This window comes from Idiotropiscis lumnitzeri, chromosome 14 (assembly GCF_059441095.1).
Source record: "Idiotropiscis lumnitzeri isolate Australia: NSW breed Sydney's pygmy pipehorse chromosome 14, RoL_Ilum_1.0, whole genome shotgun sequence".
NCBI lineage: Eukaryota > Metazoa > Chordata > Actinopteri > Syngnathiformes > Syngnathidae > Idiotropiscis > Idiotropiscis lumnitzeri.
In genome coordinates this window covers 15,004,004-15,022,698 of record NC_142404.1, presented here as the reverse complement: position 1 = coordinate 15,022,698, position 18,695 = coordinate 15,004,004, and the positions used below count along the sequence as shown (strand labels likewise).

Here is an 18,695-nt window from a genome sequence, read left to right as displayed (position 1 = left end):
ATAGTTTTAAGAGTTTTAAAGATGGGCCCCGAGAGGGCTTGCCTAACGTTTAGCGGGAGGTCATTCCATTTTTTCCCATTTCACAATGCCAAAGTATATACTATGACGCAATAAAATAAAAAAAATATTAATATTATTATTGTGTGTGTGTGTTTTCATTTTAATAAATAGTTCTTGAGCTGCCCCAAGTGGGGGGGGGACGACCCCCTAGGTACCGCCCGTGCGGACCAATTTGCCGTAACCCACTTCAATTAATAAATGTATGACGAAAAAAAAACATTTGTGTCTATTGAAGATTTTTATTTTAGTATCATTGATCTCGAATAGTTACTCGCACTTGAATTAACGAGTTTTAAGTCTTAAAAATATGACAATAATATACATTTCAGTTTTGCACCGTTGAAAGGTGTAATTCGGATAGTCAATGAATGCATCACAATGGGGGGCGGGCCTGGTCTCCTGTTGGTTAGCTAGGTTAGCCACTAGCCACTCAGTTGCCGCGGTCGGGTCCACCGTCTCCCTCGCTGCCCATCGCCCCTCCTCGCTTCACCTCGCCGAGGTCGGCCTCCGCGGACTCCGCCGGAATAAAACTCGTGCGAGCGCGACGATGGACGGCCAATTTGTGAAAATGGAGCCGATGGACAGCGAGCAGGACGAGGAGGAGAACGTTTACGAAGTGGAGCGAATCATTGATATGCGTGTGGAGGAGGTAAGGCTAGCAGCCTGGTCGTTGCTTACGAGGCTAACTTAAGAAGCTAACTGGTGCTAATTTAGCGGCTAGTGATGTTCATAGAGGTGGCTTTGTGGAGCCGTTCTCACCACGCTAGCGACAAGGCACTGTTAATTTTGCTACATTTAATATCGCACCAATGGACCTGAAACGTTAAAACGGGGGCTAGTTATAGCATGTTAGCAGCATGAGTTGTTTCAATCGCAACATGTCAACATGGAGTCACAACTACCCTACGCTTTTTTTTTGCGTATTTTGTACAGTGAACTATAATTTTGTACTAATTCAGAAATTTGACCCCCTCCTTTCTTCTGATATTTGCATGTTTAAGTCATTTTTATCTACACCCTACTAGTGTCATTAACCTATTTCTTCTCTATTATTGTGATATTTATATTTTAAACTTTTTTATTTAACTTTATTTTCGTTTGGTATACTGTCCAACATGATTGGATTTTTTTCTTAACATTTTAATAATATTTGTGCCGTTTTCATGTAATATTGTTTACATTTTTGCTCTATTTTCTATTGTTTTTGTATCGTATAAAAAGGTGCCCAATATTTTTATAGCCTGATATTTTATGCCATATTATTAGCCCTGGTACTTGGACTAAGATGTTTATTCCAGTGTATCTACTATTTTGACTTGCGCCACCCCCATGAACAAAATCCAATTCTTTACTCACTGTTTTATTACACACCATACTGAACGTGTTCATTTTTCTCCTGATATCGACATTTTCATAGCGTTTCATCTCTACTTGGTGCATCAAAGCGTGAAAACAGTAGAATCTGGAAATGTCTTATGTTATGCAGCATGTAAGTCTTAAATATATTTTTTCAGGGTGAGGTGCTGTACCGGGTGCGCTGGAAAGGTTATTGCTCTGATGACGACACCTGGGAGCCAGAAGGCCACCTGGAGGACTGTCGAGAGGTTCTGCTGGCTTACAAAAAGGCCACCATAGAAGTCACGAAGGAACCTGAGGACAGGAAGCCAACACTGGTGAGTCCACCTCACATGTACAGGAGTTAATTTTTTGCTTGGCACATGCGCCTCATCCATCCTTTTTTTAACTACCATTTATGTTTTTTAAAAACTTAACTACTGCTGACATTGTATAATATAAATATGTATTTATGTGCATGTACTGTATTTGTGTATTAGTAAATTCTATGCATATTTCTTCACACTGTCATAAGTGAAAAAAAGTGACACAATGCTCCTTTCTCTCCCTCCAAGGCCCTTCCCACCAAGAGCGACGTGTTCGATGCGGATTCTGAGAGCGACAGTGACAAGGACCGACCTGCTAATGACTCGCCCCTCGTCAAGAAGAAAAAGAAGAAGAAGAAGGTGCGGGAGCTGGAGGATGAGGAGGAGGAAGCTCCTCGCAAGGAGAAGAAGAAGAAGAAAAAAAAGGACAAGTGGCGAGAGGAGGTCAAGCCTTTGCCCGCTCCAGAGACGGACGAGGACGAAGAGGAGAAGACGTCAGAGACGAAGAAACGTATGATTGAGTCGGAGAATGAAGATGAGACGCCGCGCAAGAAGGCTAAGAAGGAGAAAAGCAAAGATGCCAAGCACAGGAAGGACAGAGGTGGCGAGGAGTCCAAGAAGAAGAAACCCAGGAGGGAGTACAGCATAGCGTCTTCGGACGAGGACCTCAGCGAAGGTCTGTCGGACTCCTCGGCGAAGAAGGAGAAGCTGCGCCCGGACGAGCCCCATTCCAAGCCCAAACAGAAGCCTGACATCAAGCTTAAGGGCATCAAAGACCTGATACAGGAGAAGAAGAGCAAGCTGAAGGAGAGCAGCCTCCTCAAGCTCAAGACGCTGACTGCTTCCAGAGTCCGCGAGGACGCCGGGCCGCCCTCGTCCGACTCCAGCGACAGCTCGGGTTTGCACCGTAAGGGCAAGAGCAAAAGCCAGGAGGCCGTGCCGCCCGCCAAGGGCGCCTCCAAGCCCCGGGAGGACGAGGCGACCAAAGAGGACACCAAAGGCTCCACCAACCTCTTTGAGACCTTCCTTCTCAACTGTGAGGCCAAGGACAGAGCCCCCCGCAGGGCGCCAGCAGACAAGAGCACCAGCAAGCCCTCCAAGGTATTTCCACGTTAATTTATTTTTGTACTTCTGAGTTCAAAGGGCCGGCTGACGCCTATGTGTAAAATAAGGCTTCTGCAACATTGGACTTGGGGTGTGTCAAGTTGGGTAAATAATACAAAGTTCCACCTCTGGTCATAATTCATTTGAAAGTTCTTTCCTGATAATTAATCCACAGTTCTCTGTGAATTAGTTCTTTTCATTGTAATTAATGACAAGTTTCACCCCTTTATGTAATTCAGTTTCATTCCTTATAATAAGACAAAGTTCCTCTTTTGATTATTAAGTTTAAGTTCTGTACCGGGTCATTAATACAAAGTTCAACTGATGGTCATTTATACAAACTTACCAGCCCTAATAATTGATTTGAAATATAGTGCCCGATAATTGTTACATGACAAAGTTCTGCTGCTGGTAATCAATAAAATGTTCCACGACTGGTCAGTAATCTGAAGTTCCATTAGTAGTAATTAATTTGAAGTTCCATTCATGATCTTTGGTACAAAGTTTCATTGCTGTTAATTAATACAAAATTCCACTAATGGTAATAAATACCAAGTTGTAGTCATGATCATTGATAGAAAGTTTGATTCATGGTAATTAATTCAAATTCTAATTTCCTACTTGTCATAACTACAAAGTTGCGTTTGTTCAAATTCATTGTAAATTCCATTGATTGTCATTCATACAAAGTTAAATTCATCACTATTAATACAAACTTTTACGACTGGAAATTAATGCAAAGTTCCTCACATGGTTATTATTTCAAAGTTTACTGTCGGTAATTCTTACAAAGTCACACTTCTGGTCACCAATTTTAAAGAGGAAGTCAACTACGACATTTTCTGTACAATAATATGTTGTATGTGGCCCCACTGGTCTAAACACGGTATTCTGATTAATATTAAGGGACAAACTGGCTGCAATCATTTCTGACAGTGTCCACACCAGATAAGAAGTGCTGCATGTTTTTTTTTTTTTGCTGCCAGGTATAATTGAATTGTACATAGTAAGATGAAACTGCATAGGGTTTATTTTTTCTACCCTGAAAAAAAGGGCAAGAATTTTTTTTTTTTTCACGTGTCAAAGGAAAGTCGCTGTTATTCATTCCTGTGTGATTTAAAATTGTCTTGACTGTAATTTGAACTTGTTTATAATAAATGTATTATTTTATATCTTGCATTTTCTTCGGGAAGACGCAGACAATTGCAAAATAGTGCAATTTACAAAATTTCATTTCGTTCATTTGCGATTGCATTTGAGGGGTTTGTAGTTTGCATCTTTATGAGGGCGGGGGAGCTATTTTGCACGCCACTTAACCACCAATGCTCAAATCGACTAACAATTTCCTGTATAAGAAAACAATACACAAATGTCCCACATTACAATATTTAGCACAATTTGAGAAAATACATGTAAGAATGGGACGGATTAGCATGTTACACTCACTTTTACGTATTCTTGGATTTGAAAAAGTCTTGTTTGTTGTCTATCCTGACTCTGAGGCAATGTGGTTCGCTCTTCGCTCCCCGTTAATTAACATGGTTATCTTTCAGAACCTTGGAAAGATTGAGAAGATCAAGCCTGTCAAAGAGTCTCCTACACTGAAAGAAACCGAAAGGATGGAAAAGTCCAGGCAGCCTGGAGGTAGAGTGTGTGAGTCTTTTGATTCCAAGTAAATCCCAAATAACGTCAAAATGTCGTCTCCTGTGCACCCAGCCGTCCCCAGACCGGGCCAGGGCTACGGATTCAGCTTGGACAGCGACGAGCTGGAAGGGGAGAACGAAGCAAGCAAGCAGAGAACCGTAGACGATTCCCGGGAGCGCCGGGAGAAGACAGAGGAGAACCAGACCAGGGACAAGAAGGGACCACCCGAAGACAGGAAGAAGAAGAGGGAGGACAGCGAGCCCAGACACTTAATGGCGTCTGATGACAATGTGGAGCAGCAACCAATGGAGGCAACGGACAAATCAGGTGAGTTTCACTCCTTGTATTTAAGACATTGTCTCACCTGTGACGATTACTACAGCGGTCCACTCCTGTTAATTACCGAAAAGGACCAATCAAAAGAGAGCGTTGTGTGGAAGATCAAGTAGGTTTTTTGTGTAAAATGTCTTTTCCCGCTCGTTCAAATAGACAAAGGGCCGGCCCCGTTGAGTTTGGGAATGGATCTCAACCTCGACTGGATGACTCTGGACGACTTCCAGAAACATCTGAATGGCGATGACGAGATCCTGTCGGGCCCTCCGTTATCACCGAGTAAGTCTTCACTAGCCAGCTGTTATCATCTCAGCATTTTATCGGTTGACATTCTGAACTGCACATGGTCTGTTTTATGTCAAATTCTTGTATTGCTGGATTTTAGCATATAGGACAATAGGATGTTAAGATGTCAAATTATTATCCAGCGCCTTGTGTGCTTTCGGTACACACTTAATGTGTTAGCGACTGTTAGCATGTTAGCATTCAAGCTCTCTCTCTGTAGCACTATCGCACCTATACATAGAAGCAGCTAGCTGATCTGGAGTTAACGTTACAAGTCCATGTAGAATGTTAGCTGTTAGCATGCAAGCTGTTTGCATTGTGAAAATGATGTTTTATTTTGCGCCCTTGCAGGCGAGTTGCGGGATGCTGTGAAAAGCGGAGATTACGTGGCAGTGAAATTGGCGCTCAATTCCAAAGAGGAGTACAACTTGGATCAGGAAGTAAGATTTATCCACAACGTTGACCACATAGTCACGTTATTGGTTTTGTATTTTCCTTAAATTTTGTGTATTTTCTAGCCCTAATATTAGTGCATTTTCTAAAATTGTTTTTTGTCATATTTTTAATTTTTCTTCTCTCTTTTTCATTGTTTCAGATTTTTTTTGAAATTTCTTTTACTATATTTTTCAATATTTTATCTATTATTTGCATATTTCTTTTCTTTTTTTTAAATTGCCATTCAATACAATGTTTTTCACATATTTTCACGTTTTCATTTTTTTTTCACTCAACTCAAATTGTCTTTTTAAAAGCTCTGTCTGATAATGCTGGTCTCATGAAAACCAATTTATCTTTTTAATGTTACACGCATGCCTAATTTGAGTTCATCCAGTGAGGTTACTGGGTCAAGGGGAAAAATGAGCTTGGTGCTCCTTTGAGAACCACAACAAAAGTATGTGCACCTCGGTTACTAACTCATATTTTGTCCCAGTGGCATTTATTTACATTTGAGGCGGACATCAGCAACAGACTGAATGACTATTTGACCTTATTTTAGCTGCTGATTATCTTGTTGATGTTCTTATTGCTCTTCCTCTGGCTATTCAGCACTTTGCACCTTGGTTGCCCTGCTGGTGTGTGTATGTGTGTGTTAATGCTTAGCATTTTGTCCCGTCAAATTTTGCATTAGTACGGTTCATCGCACCTTCTTTGATTGCAACGCGGCCTTTTGGGTGATTTTGTCGTTTGAATGGCATAAAAACCACTGGATGTTCATTCCCTACCATTTCATTGTCAAATTTAGCACTTGGCACGATCAGGTCTGGTTATGAATTGTTAGGACAAAACAGCAATTCCTACAGGACATATTTAGGGTGAATTTGTCACTTTTCTGTCGACTCCGTCCAAGGACCGTCTTCACTGCAACAATTCCAGGTAAGCGTATTTGTCATTTTACTATTGACAACAAAGTCATGTAAAACATGCATGGTTGTTTTTAGAGTAAAAGCAAATAAAGTGCGTAAAGCTCCAAAACGTGAAGACCGCTTTTATTGCGTGGAGTCTGAGTTTGAACTCCTGTTCCTATCCAGGGCCTTTGGATGACATCACGTAGTTCCTTTTTACCTCTCTCTGCTTCGTTACCTCCTATTTACTTGAATGAGCACGGTTTAACTATCTTACGTCGTGAAATCCTATCACTACATTTGCATCTTTTGCTAGTCCTTTGGAGCTCTTGACGTTGTCTGTGTTTTCAGGCAACCGCGAAGTCTAAACAAGACTCAAGAAAGTGGACAAGAAGCAGGTACACACCATATAAGAACACTTATCATCTTCATAATCATGTAGCACATGTGCCATGCGCCAATCATGCTTTCATGTCCTCGGAAATTCTAGCATTTTAAACACATACTGTAGTTGCTAAAATCAAACACAAAAAAGGACACCCACATGTTTTATTCTGTCCATTTCATCATCAACATCCCATCATGGCATTGACGAGCTTATCAGTTGGACCGTGTCAACGCGTTGCTTGATCCAATAAAGCCATTAACTTGTCCTTGAATGGGTGACGTGGTCTTTCTACTGACGATTCTTAGAGGTGTGTTGCTTTTGTTTTGATTTTTGGTCACGTTGAACGAGCCTGGTTGAATGAGCGTCGGGTGTTAGCGTTTGCGGGGCATTGCCAAGGTGCTGGTGCGTCATGCGGCCGCGGGGACATGTGCATATGATTGTTGAAATGGCCGAGACCTGTTCAAAGACATGGGAGGTTTGGATTTTGGCGACCAGTCTTATACGTCTACTTGTTCTCTTGCAGGCTTGTACTACAACGGGTGAGAAGAGTTCATTTGACGAGAGGAGTCCAAGGGATGAGATTGTTATGTCGCACTTTTTAAACGGTCGGACTGCCAGCACGGAATCAGAACACGGTCAGGGTCAAGGAAAAGAAACTTTCAAGTCCGAGGGCCCAAAAGTCGACAATACAAGCTTTGACGGCGCGGCAGATGGAAGGGACTGCGACCAAGCGGGAAAAAATGTCAATTTAGCGCCAGTTTCATCTGAAGAGATGCCAAAAGACGGCAGCGGTGCGACAAAATGCCGCCGGAGGAAAACCATCGAAGCTAAACAGCCGACCCGGTGCAGTCAACGGACGTGCAGGAAGGTGGTCCATACGGAATCCAGCACCGATGATGAAGAGGAAAAGGAACCATGTAAAAAGCATTTCTGTTTCTATTGCCAAATGCCTTTCAGCCAACTGGAGAAGCACTTGGAAAAGAAACACGCTGAGGAAACAGACGTGGCCCATGCTATTCACTTCCCCAGAGGCTCCAAAGTCAGGCAGACCTTGCTGGACCAAATCCGCGACAACGGCGATTACAAGCAACGTGCCAAAGCTCTCCACAAAGAGGGAGACGAGGTTGAAGGTGAGGTGAAGAATTCTAAAACATGTGTCCGGGACTATCTCCCCTGCCAGCACTGCTTCACCTTTTACCGCAAAACCGACTTGTGGCGTCATGAGCGATCTTGCAAAGCCAGGAAGGGTGACAACAAATATTGTGAAATTCCATACGTGGAAAACGCCGGGCAGGGCACCGCCTCGCAGTTACTGCGCAGGTCAGAGTTCTTGACAGACGGCTGCCGGGAGATCATCCGCACCATGCACCAGGACGACATCGCCCGGCACATTGTCCACGACCCGCTCATTTGCAAATACGGCAGCACCTTATTGGCCAAGTATGGCCACGACAAGTCTCAGTTTGCCTACATTGGACAGAAGATGCGACAGCTGGGACGGTTCATGATCGCCATCAACGAGCTGGATTGCAGCGTGCGCTACCTGCACCAACTGTGCCTTCCATCCAGGTTTGAATTGGCAGTGGAGGGCGCCAAAAAAGCCAGCGGCTTTGATCCCAGTTGCAGTCGGTTCAAAACCTTTTCTCTCGTGTCCAAAATTGGTTACTCCTTGAAACGGGCTGCCGAGATCGCCTTTGGCGAGAGTCGCATGACCGAAGACAGGCTGACAGAGGGCGAGGTGAAGGCCTTCATACAGTTAGTAGATACGAAATGGAGCGAGCGCTTTTCCCGCAGGTCTTTATCGTCGTCATCCTCCAAACCCGAGGTTCAGAGGCCTGAGGTGGATGCGTCCGGTGTGACGGAGGACCTGATCAAACTCCACCGTTTCATCGCGGATGAGGGTGATGAAGCCAGGCGGGAACTGAGGCACAATCCCAGCGTGGCTAATTGGAAGAAGCTCAGCGAGGCCACGCTCGCCGATGTTTGCCTTTTCAACAGAACGCGCGTGGGAAACATCGGCCGGCTTCTCTTGCAAACATACGCCGGAAAAAAGCTTTGGGGTACCTTTGTGCCCTCGGCTGATCAAATCAAGAAATGCACCAAACTGGAGCTCGCGGTCTGTGGGCACTTCACTCGTGTGGAACTGGAAGGTCAATTTGGCCGGAACATGCTTGTCCTTCTCACTGAAAAGATGACCTCGTCACTGGACCTGCTGGTGGAAAACCGCCAAGAGGCTGGGGTGTCCAAAAGCAACCCATACCTCTTCGCTCGAACTGAAGGCCACTCCTTCATCCGAGGACTGGACTGCTTCAGAAGGGCGGCGCTGGAATGCGGCGTGAAGAACCCCGAAGCACTCTTGTCACCGGTGCTCAGGGAGCAAATCGCCTGCTGCTGGCAACTAATGAGCCTGAGCCAAGTCGAGCTGGATCAAGTGGCCGGGCTGCTGGGAAAGAGCAGCCAGGATTGCTACGGCTTGTCCAAAAACGCATTGCAATTGGAGGAGGCCAGTAAACACTTGCTCCAGTTGGACCGCACACGACCGGCAATTGCAGCAAACACAGTCAGCAACGGTGAGCATCTTTTGATATTCATACATTGCATATTTTCTGCAAGCCACATTTCCAATGAGTGATTTAAGATTAGTAAATATTCAGTGACTGCGAGATGGCAAGAACTTTCATGAACTTCTCGAATAAATGTTGCTCAATACAGGGTTCCATTGCATAGGAAATAAAAAGAGAAAATTCAGAATGGTTTTTGGATAAATCAACACAGTACTGTTGTTTTTTTATAATCCTCTCCTACCAAACAGAAAAATAAAGCTGCACAAAATACAACAATCTTTCCCACCACTTTGCACAACTTGGTTCTATTGTGTTCTAGATTTCCTGATCTTTTTCTTGATTTTTTTTTGACAACACATGGATGTCATATTTTCAGGAACGCCAACCAAAGCTGTCCTGAAGAGGCGACCGTGGAGCGAATGTGAGCAGACCGCCGTCAAACATCGCATGAGTGATTTTATAAGAAGGATGAAGGTTCCCGGCAAGAAGGACTGTAACGCCTGCATCGCCGCTGAACCGGATCTAGCGGGCAGATCTTGGACCGATGTGAAAAACTACGTGCACAACAGCATCCAGACCATACGGAGACGTAGTAACCAGCACAAGGAGGAAGGGAACAGCAGGGCTTTAAAGACAAAGAGACTGACAAAGGAAGTCCAAAGGACGGATTTGGAGGACGCTTCGGCGGGTTGTAGTTTGTCATCCGGGCTTCCGGACCATCTTGGAGAGAGTGCGAATTGTTGCATGGCCGTGCCGCCGCAAGAGCCTAATCCATATACCCCAGAGATGCCTTTAAGCTACATGTCCTTGTGTTCCCCTAATGCAAATCTGATCCACACCAGTCAGCCACTGATGTCCACATTCACGCCGCTGAACTCCACCGACACTCAAGTGGTACCCACGTTCACACCGCTCAGCACCACCAATGCCCTCATGTCGCCCGTTTATGCGTCAGAAACCGACAGTATCCATCCAATGGCTTATTCACCGAATACCTCAAACATACCTCCCACGGTCTTTGATCCTTTAAACTCCCCGATACTTCCCGGTTTCGATGTTCCCAGCTCCCCCATGCTTCCTACATTCACAACGCTAAACTCCCCAAGTCCGCCCATGGTTCCCGCTTTCTCCTCTGCCTTCGCCTCGTCCTTTAGTGACCGAAGCGAGATGATGGTGTCTTCCTTCACAGACCTCAACCACTCGACCGCGCCCCCGTACCCGACCAGTCAGCCGAAGACTTCCATGAGTGCGCAGGTGGTCCCGACGGTCCACAGAGGCGGCGTTCACGACGAGGCCGCCCCTCCAACATCTCCAGCTCACCAAAAGTCTTCACACAAACAAACCCCGTCTACCGCTAAACCCCAGAAGAGGCACAAAAGGTTGTGGAGCACCGAGGAGCAGGCGGCCGTCCGGCGGCAGTTTGGAGACTTGTGCAAACTGGTTAAAGTGCCGGGCAAAAAGGACTGCGACGCGTGCTTGGCAGCTGAGCCGGCTTTGAGTAGCCGTACATGGCGGGAAGTCAAGTATTTTGTCCACAATAACATTCAGTCCATGAAGAGACGAGGCCTAGTGGAGACTCTGCCCAAACGAACTGAAGAACCTAAACAGGCACTAGAGGTGCCAGCGTCCAACCCAGAGTGGGACGGTCCGGTGTATCTTTCACTGTAAATAGCACTACCTAACATGTTGGGATATGTTATGGCAAGAGTTCAATAATTGGATACAAACGTTCAATCATAGCGGTCCACACACTACAGTTCAGATCGGGTGTGTAAGTAGCATGCAAGAGCTGCAGTCGCTATGTAAACAATAGGGGTGTAACGAAAAAGCTTGGTTTGAGTACATGCCTTGGATTTAAGTTGATTGAGGTGAAGGATGAGCTGGTTTGCTGCGGAAAATTTACAGTCTATCCATCCGTTTTCTGTCCGGCTTTATCCTCTTCGGTCGTGGGTGAGTTGGAGCCCCAGGTGACTTTGCACAAGAGGTGTGGTGTAACCTAAACGGGTTTGCGGCCATTTGCAAGGTAGATACAGGCGAATAAACATTCGCATTCATACCAACAGGCAATTTAGAGATTTCAATTAACCTAAATAATATATTTTTGGGATCTGGGAAGAAGTCGGAGTATGAGGTGGCGCAAGCAAACTCCACACAGGAAAGCGAAAATCAGGAATCGAGCGGCCAGCCTCAGAACTGTGACGAGGGATAGGCTAACCAGTCGTCCATCGTGCCTTCCCTATCCAATTTGATTTAATTCTGCTATATATGCCAGGGACGTATTGTGACAGGCAGAATAACTAAATGTTTTCCTACTAGATTGCAGAAGGTACATTATTAACCTTTGTATCCATCTTTTGGCCGTTCATAAAACGGCTTATGGGCTCTTCCATAGTTTCTGCATTGTGTGTCTCGAGCAAGCGAGCCGCAGAGGCATGTCCACTTCCATTCATACTATATTTCATCAGGGTTCATGTTGGTACATGCTCCACACATGCCCATCGGTCCGACGGAGAAGACGGAAATAATACAATATGCAACCGAACGACAAAAGATGCGTGGTCAGCAGCGTCACAAAAAAATTGATTTACACGCAGTCGACCGCAGAGGTTAAATGACGTTTACGTGACGTGGCCCCCTTAAGGAGACACCATAAGTGTTCTTTTATTGACATTAGGAAAATCTCACGGCACTCCACTTGATGCCACAAAAAATATACATTTTGCTCCTAAATTTGCTTACTCTGTGTGAAATTTGGGCCTTTTTAGTTGAGCACAAACTTATTGTGTGAATGAACGCGACATGGGCCAACTTTGTACATAAGAGATGTATTCCATCTCAAACAATTTAAACGAATATTAGTCATTATTACAGGAAATGCTTGTATGAAGAAAAAAAAATACTGGGCCATTGATGTAAAACTATCCAATGAAGAACAGGAGGGTCCGTGCTAACGGAGCATTCCTTCTTCTTCGTCTCTTGATACCGTCGTACACCCCTGTGGTTTGCCGCTTTTAGCTAATCTAAATGTATATCCAGCAGGAGTCGGGTTTTTTTCCTCGGGATCTGGGTCTTACCCAATACCATTTGCACGCAATCCAACCCAAGCCCAAATGACACCCTCTTTTGTGGGATAAGGTGCTTCTGGGCCTTAAATTTCAACCGGTAAGTATGGTGCTACTGACCATACCTTTTCTGCTGCCGTATTCGTACGACGCCCTGCAAAGTCGTCCATTGCACAACATGTTTAATGTGATTTCAAAACCAAATAATAGAATTTCATCGCGCCATTTTCAACAATCAGTTGAAGTCGCCGATAGATGTTCTTTTCTAAACTTCACTCAATGCCCCATGTTGTAGGCCCCACTTTAATTAGCACTGTGTTCCCATATTCGTTTTAATGATCTATTTATATTTTTTCTGTGTATTAAGAGTTACCTTGTACAGGAACTGTGTAGGACAAATTTAGTACTTTGAGAGCATTTTGTTTGAAACATTACAAACGGTGGTTGTGAAATTTGGTTAATTCCAAAAATGTCCAGCTCCAAAACGCTTGCTCAACCAAACCTCACTTTTTTTTTGTGTCACCCCTCGAGTTCCTGATGTAGGACTCAAGTATGAACACTAGGGCTACAGTTATATAAAAAAAGTTTTTTTACAATCGAGTCGCATCGATTAATCGAATATTTAGAGAAAAATTGAAACTTAAAAATGCACCAACCCGTGTCCTTGACCACATGCAAGGCCTTTACAATACCTTCCAACTAGCAATCGTCTGCCGTCTTAAATTTTCTAACTTCGATAGATATGTTACCTTGTGTTGCCGGTTGTACAAGTGCTGTTGTTGTAACTGAATCCCGCCAATATTCGACCGAATCCCGCACACAACCAAACCCCGCAAATTTGCGGGTCACACTTTCGGTATGCATTTGCCCACTTGGAATGAAAACTCACATTTTCCATTCGTTCATTCACAACACGTGTATTACCGATCTCTTCCAGTTTATCCTGTTGTAGTTTTTACTGTATTTACCGTGGAGGGGGAACACGTAATAACCTCCAATGTTGTCCAGGTATTTTCAATATGTTCTTCCAAGGTATCCACCAAAAAACGAGTACTTTTTTCAATTTTTGTATGAGTTGCCATGTTGGCCCCCGTTAATGCCTTTTATGATGTATCGTAAAGAACTTAGAACTTGTGCTTGTACAATAAAACGTTTCTTGTCTTAGCAGCGCACCACCCTGTTTCTTTTAGGGGGGGGTTTGTCTTCATGTTTCTGGAGCATTACAAACAAAATATCTGTCTTTGACACGTCACAGTATTTAGAAAATGAAACCTTAACAAGGTTTAATCATTTATTTTTTTCTTTTCAAGTTCGGCGGGCCGGATTAAAACGTTTTAACGGGCCGCATGTGGCCCCCGGACCATAGTTTGCCCACACCTGCACTTGTGAATAAATTTAAAGAAGCAAATACATTTTTGAGCTCAAGATCAAAAACATGTTCAAGGACACACATAGCCATCTCTCAGACCACTTGTCTGGTCTGATCCCGTCTCGATACCAAATGTGGACCTTGTTGCTTTTTCCTTCCCACTTGATTGTCATAACATGGTATCGTGATGCCAGGATGTCAGCGGAATGTCACTAAGCATGCTGGCAGCGGCAGGTGGTCAAGACGACATCCTGCGTCTGCTGATCAGGAAGGGCGTCCGAGTGAATAGTCGACAGCATAACGGCACCACGGCCTTGATGCACGCTGCCGAAAAGGTGACAAAAAGCGCCATTTCCACTCATCGGCCTTATCACAAGGCTTGCCATTCAATATTCTATTTCTGCTTTTTCAGAATTTCGTGACGACCGTCGCCATCCTACTGGAGGCGGGCTCATACGTCAACGCACAAACAAAAATAGGCGAAACAGCATTAATGAAGGTGATGAATTCTTTGTTTCATACGATGGACCTTGGTATTCCCCAGTGACCATCATAGAGCCGTGACCTGGGTTTTACTGGTCTGCACAAAATTCAGTGGAAATGAAAAAGGCTCAACTCTAATCAATTCGGAAGTCAGCCATTTTGGGTGAATTTGTTTTTTTTATAAAGTTAAAAAAAAGTTTACGCAAGTTTCACCTATCGGGCAATGTTAGAAAGTTAGGGAGGGAAAAAAACAGCCCATTACACATATTTCACCAGTCATCACAAAATTTGCCCATGCCCATTGAACAGTGAGTTTGCTATTTTGATTTGACACTGCGATTTCATGCATATCTCAGGACTTCATGTTGAAAAGCAATGTCACAAACCCAGTTTTACAGACCAACATCAAATTGAGTGAGCATGTCTACCATAACAAGATGTATAAAAAACTGAGTCCCAGTCTGAAGTTGGTATCCTCGTCATGGTTGACCCGATATTGGATGTGTCGCTTGCCCACCAGGCATGCAAGCGGGGCAATACTGATATTGTGCGCCTCCTGCTGGAGAAGGGCGCAGACTGCAACATCCAATCCAAGCACAAAACCACCGCCTTGTACTTGGCCAAGCAAAACAACTACCTGGCCGTCTGCGACCTCATCAACAACCACACCAACATGTGAGTCTCTTTCGGGATCTTGTGAAGCAGCATGTGACTCTGTACTAAAAAGGCAACTCTTAACAGGCTGTCCAGCGTGGCCGAGGAAACAGCCCGGGTGTACTTTGAGAACCGGCTAGTTCTCCTGGAGCCTGTGTTCCCGCTGGCTTGTCACCGGCTTTGCGAGTGGCCTGACTTCTCCACTGAGTTCACCTACAAGCCTCAGCCATCGGCAGATGGTAAAAATAACACCATTAGTTAGTTGTTGCTTGGTAGACAATTTAGCAGGGATTGGGCTGGGGGAAAAAATTTGTCTAAACTTGGCTAAGTCGACCACAAAAATTACCAGAATTATCGATGGAATAATTGATAGGATTCTAAAATCAAAGCTAATAATTGTCACCACAAGCCCACAATTATATTTACCATATTCTTTTATTGGCAACCTATGCTCTGTCTTGCTATATGTTAGCATTTTAGCATAACAAATGTATTTTATAAATTCTCATTCAAGTTTTCAGATGATATTTTTTTTATGTTTTTAATAAGAAAAACATTGGGCCATTTTTTCTAGTTTTCTTAATCTCACACCTGACAAATACTAAATAATGTCTTACACAAATCTGTACCGAATAAAAACTAAACTGAAACTAAGCATTTTCCCCAAAATTAAAATTCATAAAAATTAATGCCATTCCAAGAACTAATTGAATTTGAGGGGGGAAACAAGTAAAAATGAAATGAAAAAAACTTAAATGTAATGGAAAAATCCCAAACTCCAATAACCCTGGTTGGCACTTTTTTGTTCCACTATGGCTGCTACACATGGTATGTGTTCAAATGTTAACTGTTAGCATTGTGTCCTTCCTCTCCAGGCATGGGCATCCTCCTCTTCATCTTCCACGCCAACTTCCGCAATGATATTACAGCTCGTCTAGGCGGCCCGTGCGGCGTCCAGGCCGTGGTGCTCAATGACAAGTTCCAGCTGCCCATCTTCCTGGTTTGTTCACTACCGGCACTATGGTCAACCGTTTTGCGTGGCGACGTTGACTCGAGGCCATTTTCTTGTGTTGAAACAGGACAGTCACTTCATCTACTCCTTCAGTCCCGTGGCGGGAAACAACAAACTTTTCATCCGGCTGGCCGAGGCACCCTCAGCCAAGGTGACCAGAAGTTAGCATACTAGCATTTGATCTAGCTAAATTAGCTTCAACAATGTAGTTATTGTCCAGTGAGCCCCAAAATGTTCAGGTATTGATATTTTGGTTTCATGCAGGTAGTTGGTATACTGCTAGAATGTCAGTGTTTGACCTAGCTCAGCACAATAACAAATTTATTTGGTGCTCTGTGAGTTGTTAGGCTAACACTTTAGCTGCTAACTGTTTTAGCATTTTAGCATTACACTGTGGTCAGAAGGAAAGCCTTAAGTACTATAAAGTAGAATCTATCCATGGAGAAACATAAGGCTCTGAGATTGATTTTGTGGATCCAGCTATGTTAGCTTATTAGCATTGTTCTTATCTCAGTAGGCTTTTCGTGGATTGTGATTGTACCGATGTTTGCCTTTCCTCAGGTGAAGCTCCTCATATGTGCCTACAGAGTCCAGCTCCAGTGACACATCATGTATTACCTCCCCCAAGGGGAAGGTTAAGTATTTTATTTTATTTTATTTTTTTTGTATTTTTATCCTGGTGTTATCCAGCTCAACATCCGAGTCTAACAGCAAATAGAAGCTAACAAATACTCATCATTTTTTACAATAAAAATGTTTCCGCATATTTTTTAATTAACTATAAAAAAAATGTTGCTACTCCTGTTGTAATTCTTCAAATGTGATAGTACAGTTAGGTGTCAGAAATAGTCAACCACTAATTGATGACCAAATGAATCGACGTTTTGAACCATTATTTAAGAAATCCTCTGATTTCAGCCTCTCGCCAGTTATTTTTCTCTGATTTCTGTCGTTCATGAAAGCAGACTGATTATCTTTTATGTTTCATCAAAATAAGACATTTACAAAGGTCTGCTATGACTTTGTAAAACAATGACCAAACCTGTGACAGAATAAGTTTCAAAAAGGTTAACGAGCGTTAGACAAATCCCTCTAACTGAGGTAAAATGGTTTTGTGACACACTTAAATGGAAAAATAAATTTATATTCCATTCCTATTATACAATTAATTGATGGAATAATGGATTCTAAAAATATTCAATTGTGACAGCCCTACTGTATGACACTTTATGGGTGAATGACATGTTCCTTTGTAGTGTTTGAGTTGTTTCAATATAGGTTTTGTATATATTCACGTCATGTAAATAAACATCTGCCGGTTCTGGTCAATTCTGCCCAGTAACAGTGTGGGGAGTCAAATTTGCGTTTTCACTCGTTTCTTTCTTTTGGTTTTGACCACTCTCTTTTAAAAAATACGAACTTTTTACTTTTGTTGGTTTTTGGAATGATTCCCTTTTCCAATTTTGTTTTTGACCCCTCCGAATGTTGAAGTTTGTTCTTCTTGAAGGGGGGGGCTATTGTTGGGGGTTTTTTTGGACCGGAAGATGGATTTGTTTTTTTCCAGCTCTATTTTTTGCTGTTGTTTTAGGGCTTCCTATTTGAGGATTTGTGTTTTTTAGGTTTTGGATTTGACCACTAATCCCACCATTTTACCGCACTTAATTGTCCTTATTTTGTGTTTTTTGTTTCGCTGTTTAATTATTTGTTTTATTTTTTGTTCATGACCAAATTTTAAACTTTTTTCAAAGTTTTAGAAATTAATGATTAGATTTTGGTTTTAATTTATTTTCATTTTGTTTCCTTTTAAAGGTCTTTTTTATGCTTTTGTTTATTTTTGTTTTCAGACTGCTCACTTTTTGTTTGTGTTTTAGCCACAACATAATTAAATTATTTTTTGTAACCTTTACTGTCATCGATCCTCGAAAGCAAAAACAAATATTTCAAGTAAAATACACGCATGTTGGTTTTGTTGTGGAATTTTACTAAAGTTTTCCGTTTTCGACTTGTCTTTTTGGTTAGCTCGTGTTGCTTATTACTTGTAGAAAGTCCTTTTTACACAATGATGCTTTTTTCATTCGATATTTTGTTTCTGACTTGTCACTTTTACAGAGACTTTTTAATGATTATGTTCATCCACTTTCTCAGCACAGGCATTCGAGCCAAATCACCAACCTTTTCTTCCTCAGAAAGGTTTTAGGGGATCTCTAAAAATAACTGTTTTTTGTGTTTTTGTTTTGTTTTTTAACCTGCGTTGGAGGAAAATGTCCCTACTTGCAGCGTTGCCAATGGCTCGACATCATTCATCTTCCCAAAATGAACTATGTAAAGCTAGTAATATTCCTTCACAATCTTTATATAATGTTATATCTGAAAATCATGCGGGGTGGAAGCACAAAAGACTCCTTGAGCAAAGTCAGCCCTCCCTGCTGCCTTCACTGACGCCATGAAAATCTCGTGCACGTGACGCTCTTCAAACTCGGTCACTTGAACGCACCTGGTGCGGCCATGTTGTGCACTTGAACGCCTCCCTCGTGACACGTAGTCACCATTTATGCAAGTGTGTTGTACTTAATCGTCACCTAACAACAAATGAACGCATTTTATCCTGCATTCTGGGCAGCTGTTTTTGTTTTTAATTCCTAGAATGGAAGGTAAACTTAGTCACCCCGGATCCACGCTTCTGATTGGATCCGAGCTCGCAGCACTTGCGATGGGTTCGCCCTCGCGTCGACG

The 18,695-nt window shown here is 43.1% G+C and overlaps 2 protein-coding genes across 2 annotated transcripts; both read left to right on the top strand.

Moving 5' to 3' along the window:
- Positions 1 to 474: 474 nt before the first annotated feature.
- Positions 475 to 17,309, top strand: mphosph8 (M-phase phosphoprotein 8). The gene is made up of 14 exons (XM_088315264.1): positions 475 to 709; positions 1,575 to 1,733; positions 1,971 to 2,822; positions 4,379 to 4,469; positions 4,542 to 4,796; positions 4,959 to 5,081; positions 5,439 to 5,527; positions 14,008 to 14,148; positions 14,226 to 14,312; positions 14,817 to 14,971; positions 15,038 to 15,189; positions 15,826 to 15,950; positions 16,030 to 16,113; positions 16,524 to 17,309. Exons 1-14 carry the CDS (start codon positions 608 to 610, stop codon positions 16,563 to 16,565), a joined length of 2,457 nt encoding a protein of 818 aa, XP_088171390.1. The 5' UTR covers positions 475 to 607; the 3' UTR covers positions 16,566 to 17,309.
- On the top strand, positions 7,445 to 13,996 carry LOC148323639 (uncharacterized). The gene is made up of 2 exons (XM_088315259.1): positions 7,445 to 9,388; positions 9,759 to 13,996. Exons 1-2 carry the CDS (start codon positions 7,591 to 7,593, stop codon positions 11,048 to 11,050), a joined length of 3,090 nt encoding a protein of 1,029 aa, XP_088171385.1. The 5' UTR covers positions 7,445 to 7,590; the 3' UTR covers positions 11,051 to 13,996.
- Positions 17,310 to 18,695: the final 1,386 nt, after the last annotated feature.

Coding starts and splice junctions, on each gene's coding strand:
- mphosph8 (XM_088315264.1), top strand. CDS start 608: ATGGACGGCCAATTTGTGAAAATGGAGCCGATGGACAGCGAGCAGGAC. Junction 14,149..14,225: donor TGATGCACGCTGCCGAAAAG/GTGACAAAAAGC, acceptor CTGCTTTTTCAG/AATTTCGTGACGACCGTCGC. Junction 14,313..14,816: donor GCGAAACAGCATTAATGAAG/GTGATGAATTCT, acceptor CTTGCCCACCAG/GCATGCAAGCGGGGCAATAC.
- LOC148323639 (XM_088315259.1), top strand. CDS start 7,591: ATGCCAAAAGACGGCAGCGGTGCGACAAAATGCCGCCGGAGGAAAACC. Junction 9,389..9,758: donor AGCAAACACAGTCAGCAACG/GTGAGCATCTTT, acceptor TCATATTTTCAG/GAACGCCAACCAAAGCTGTC.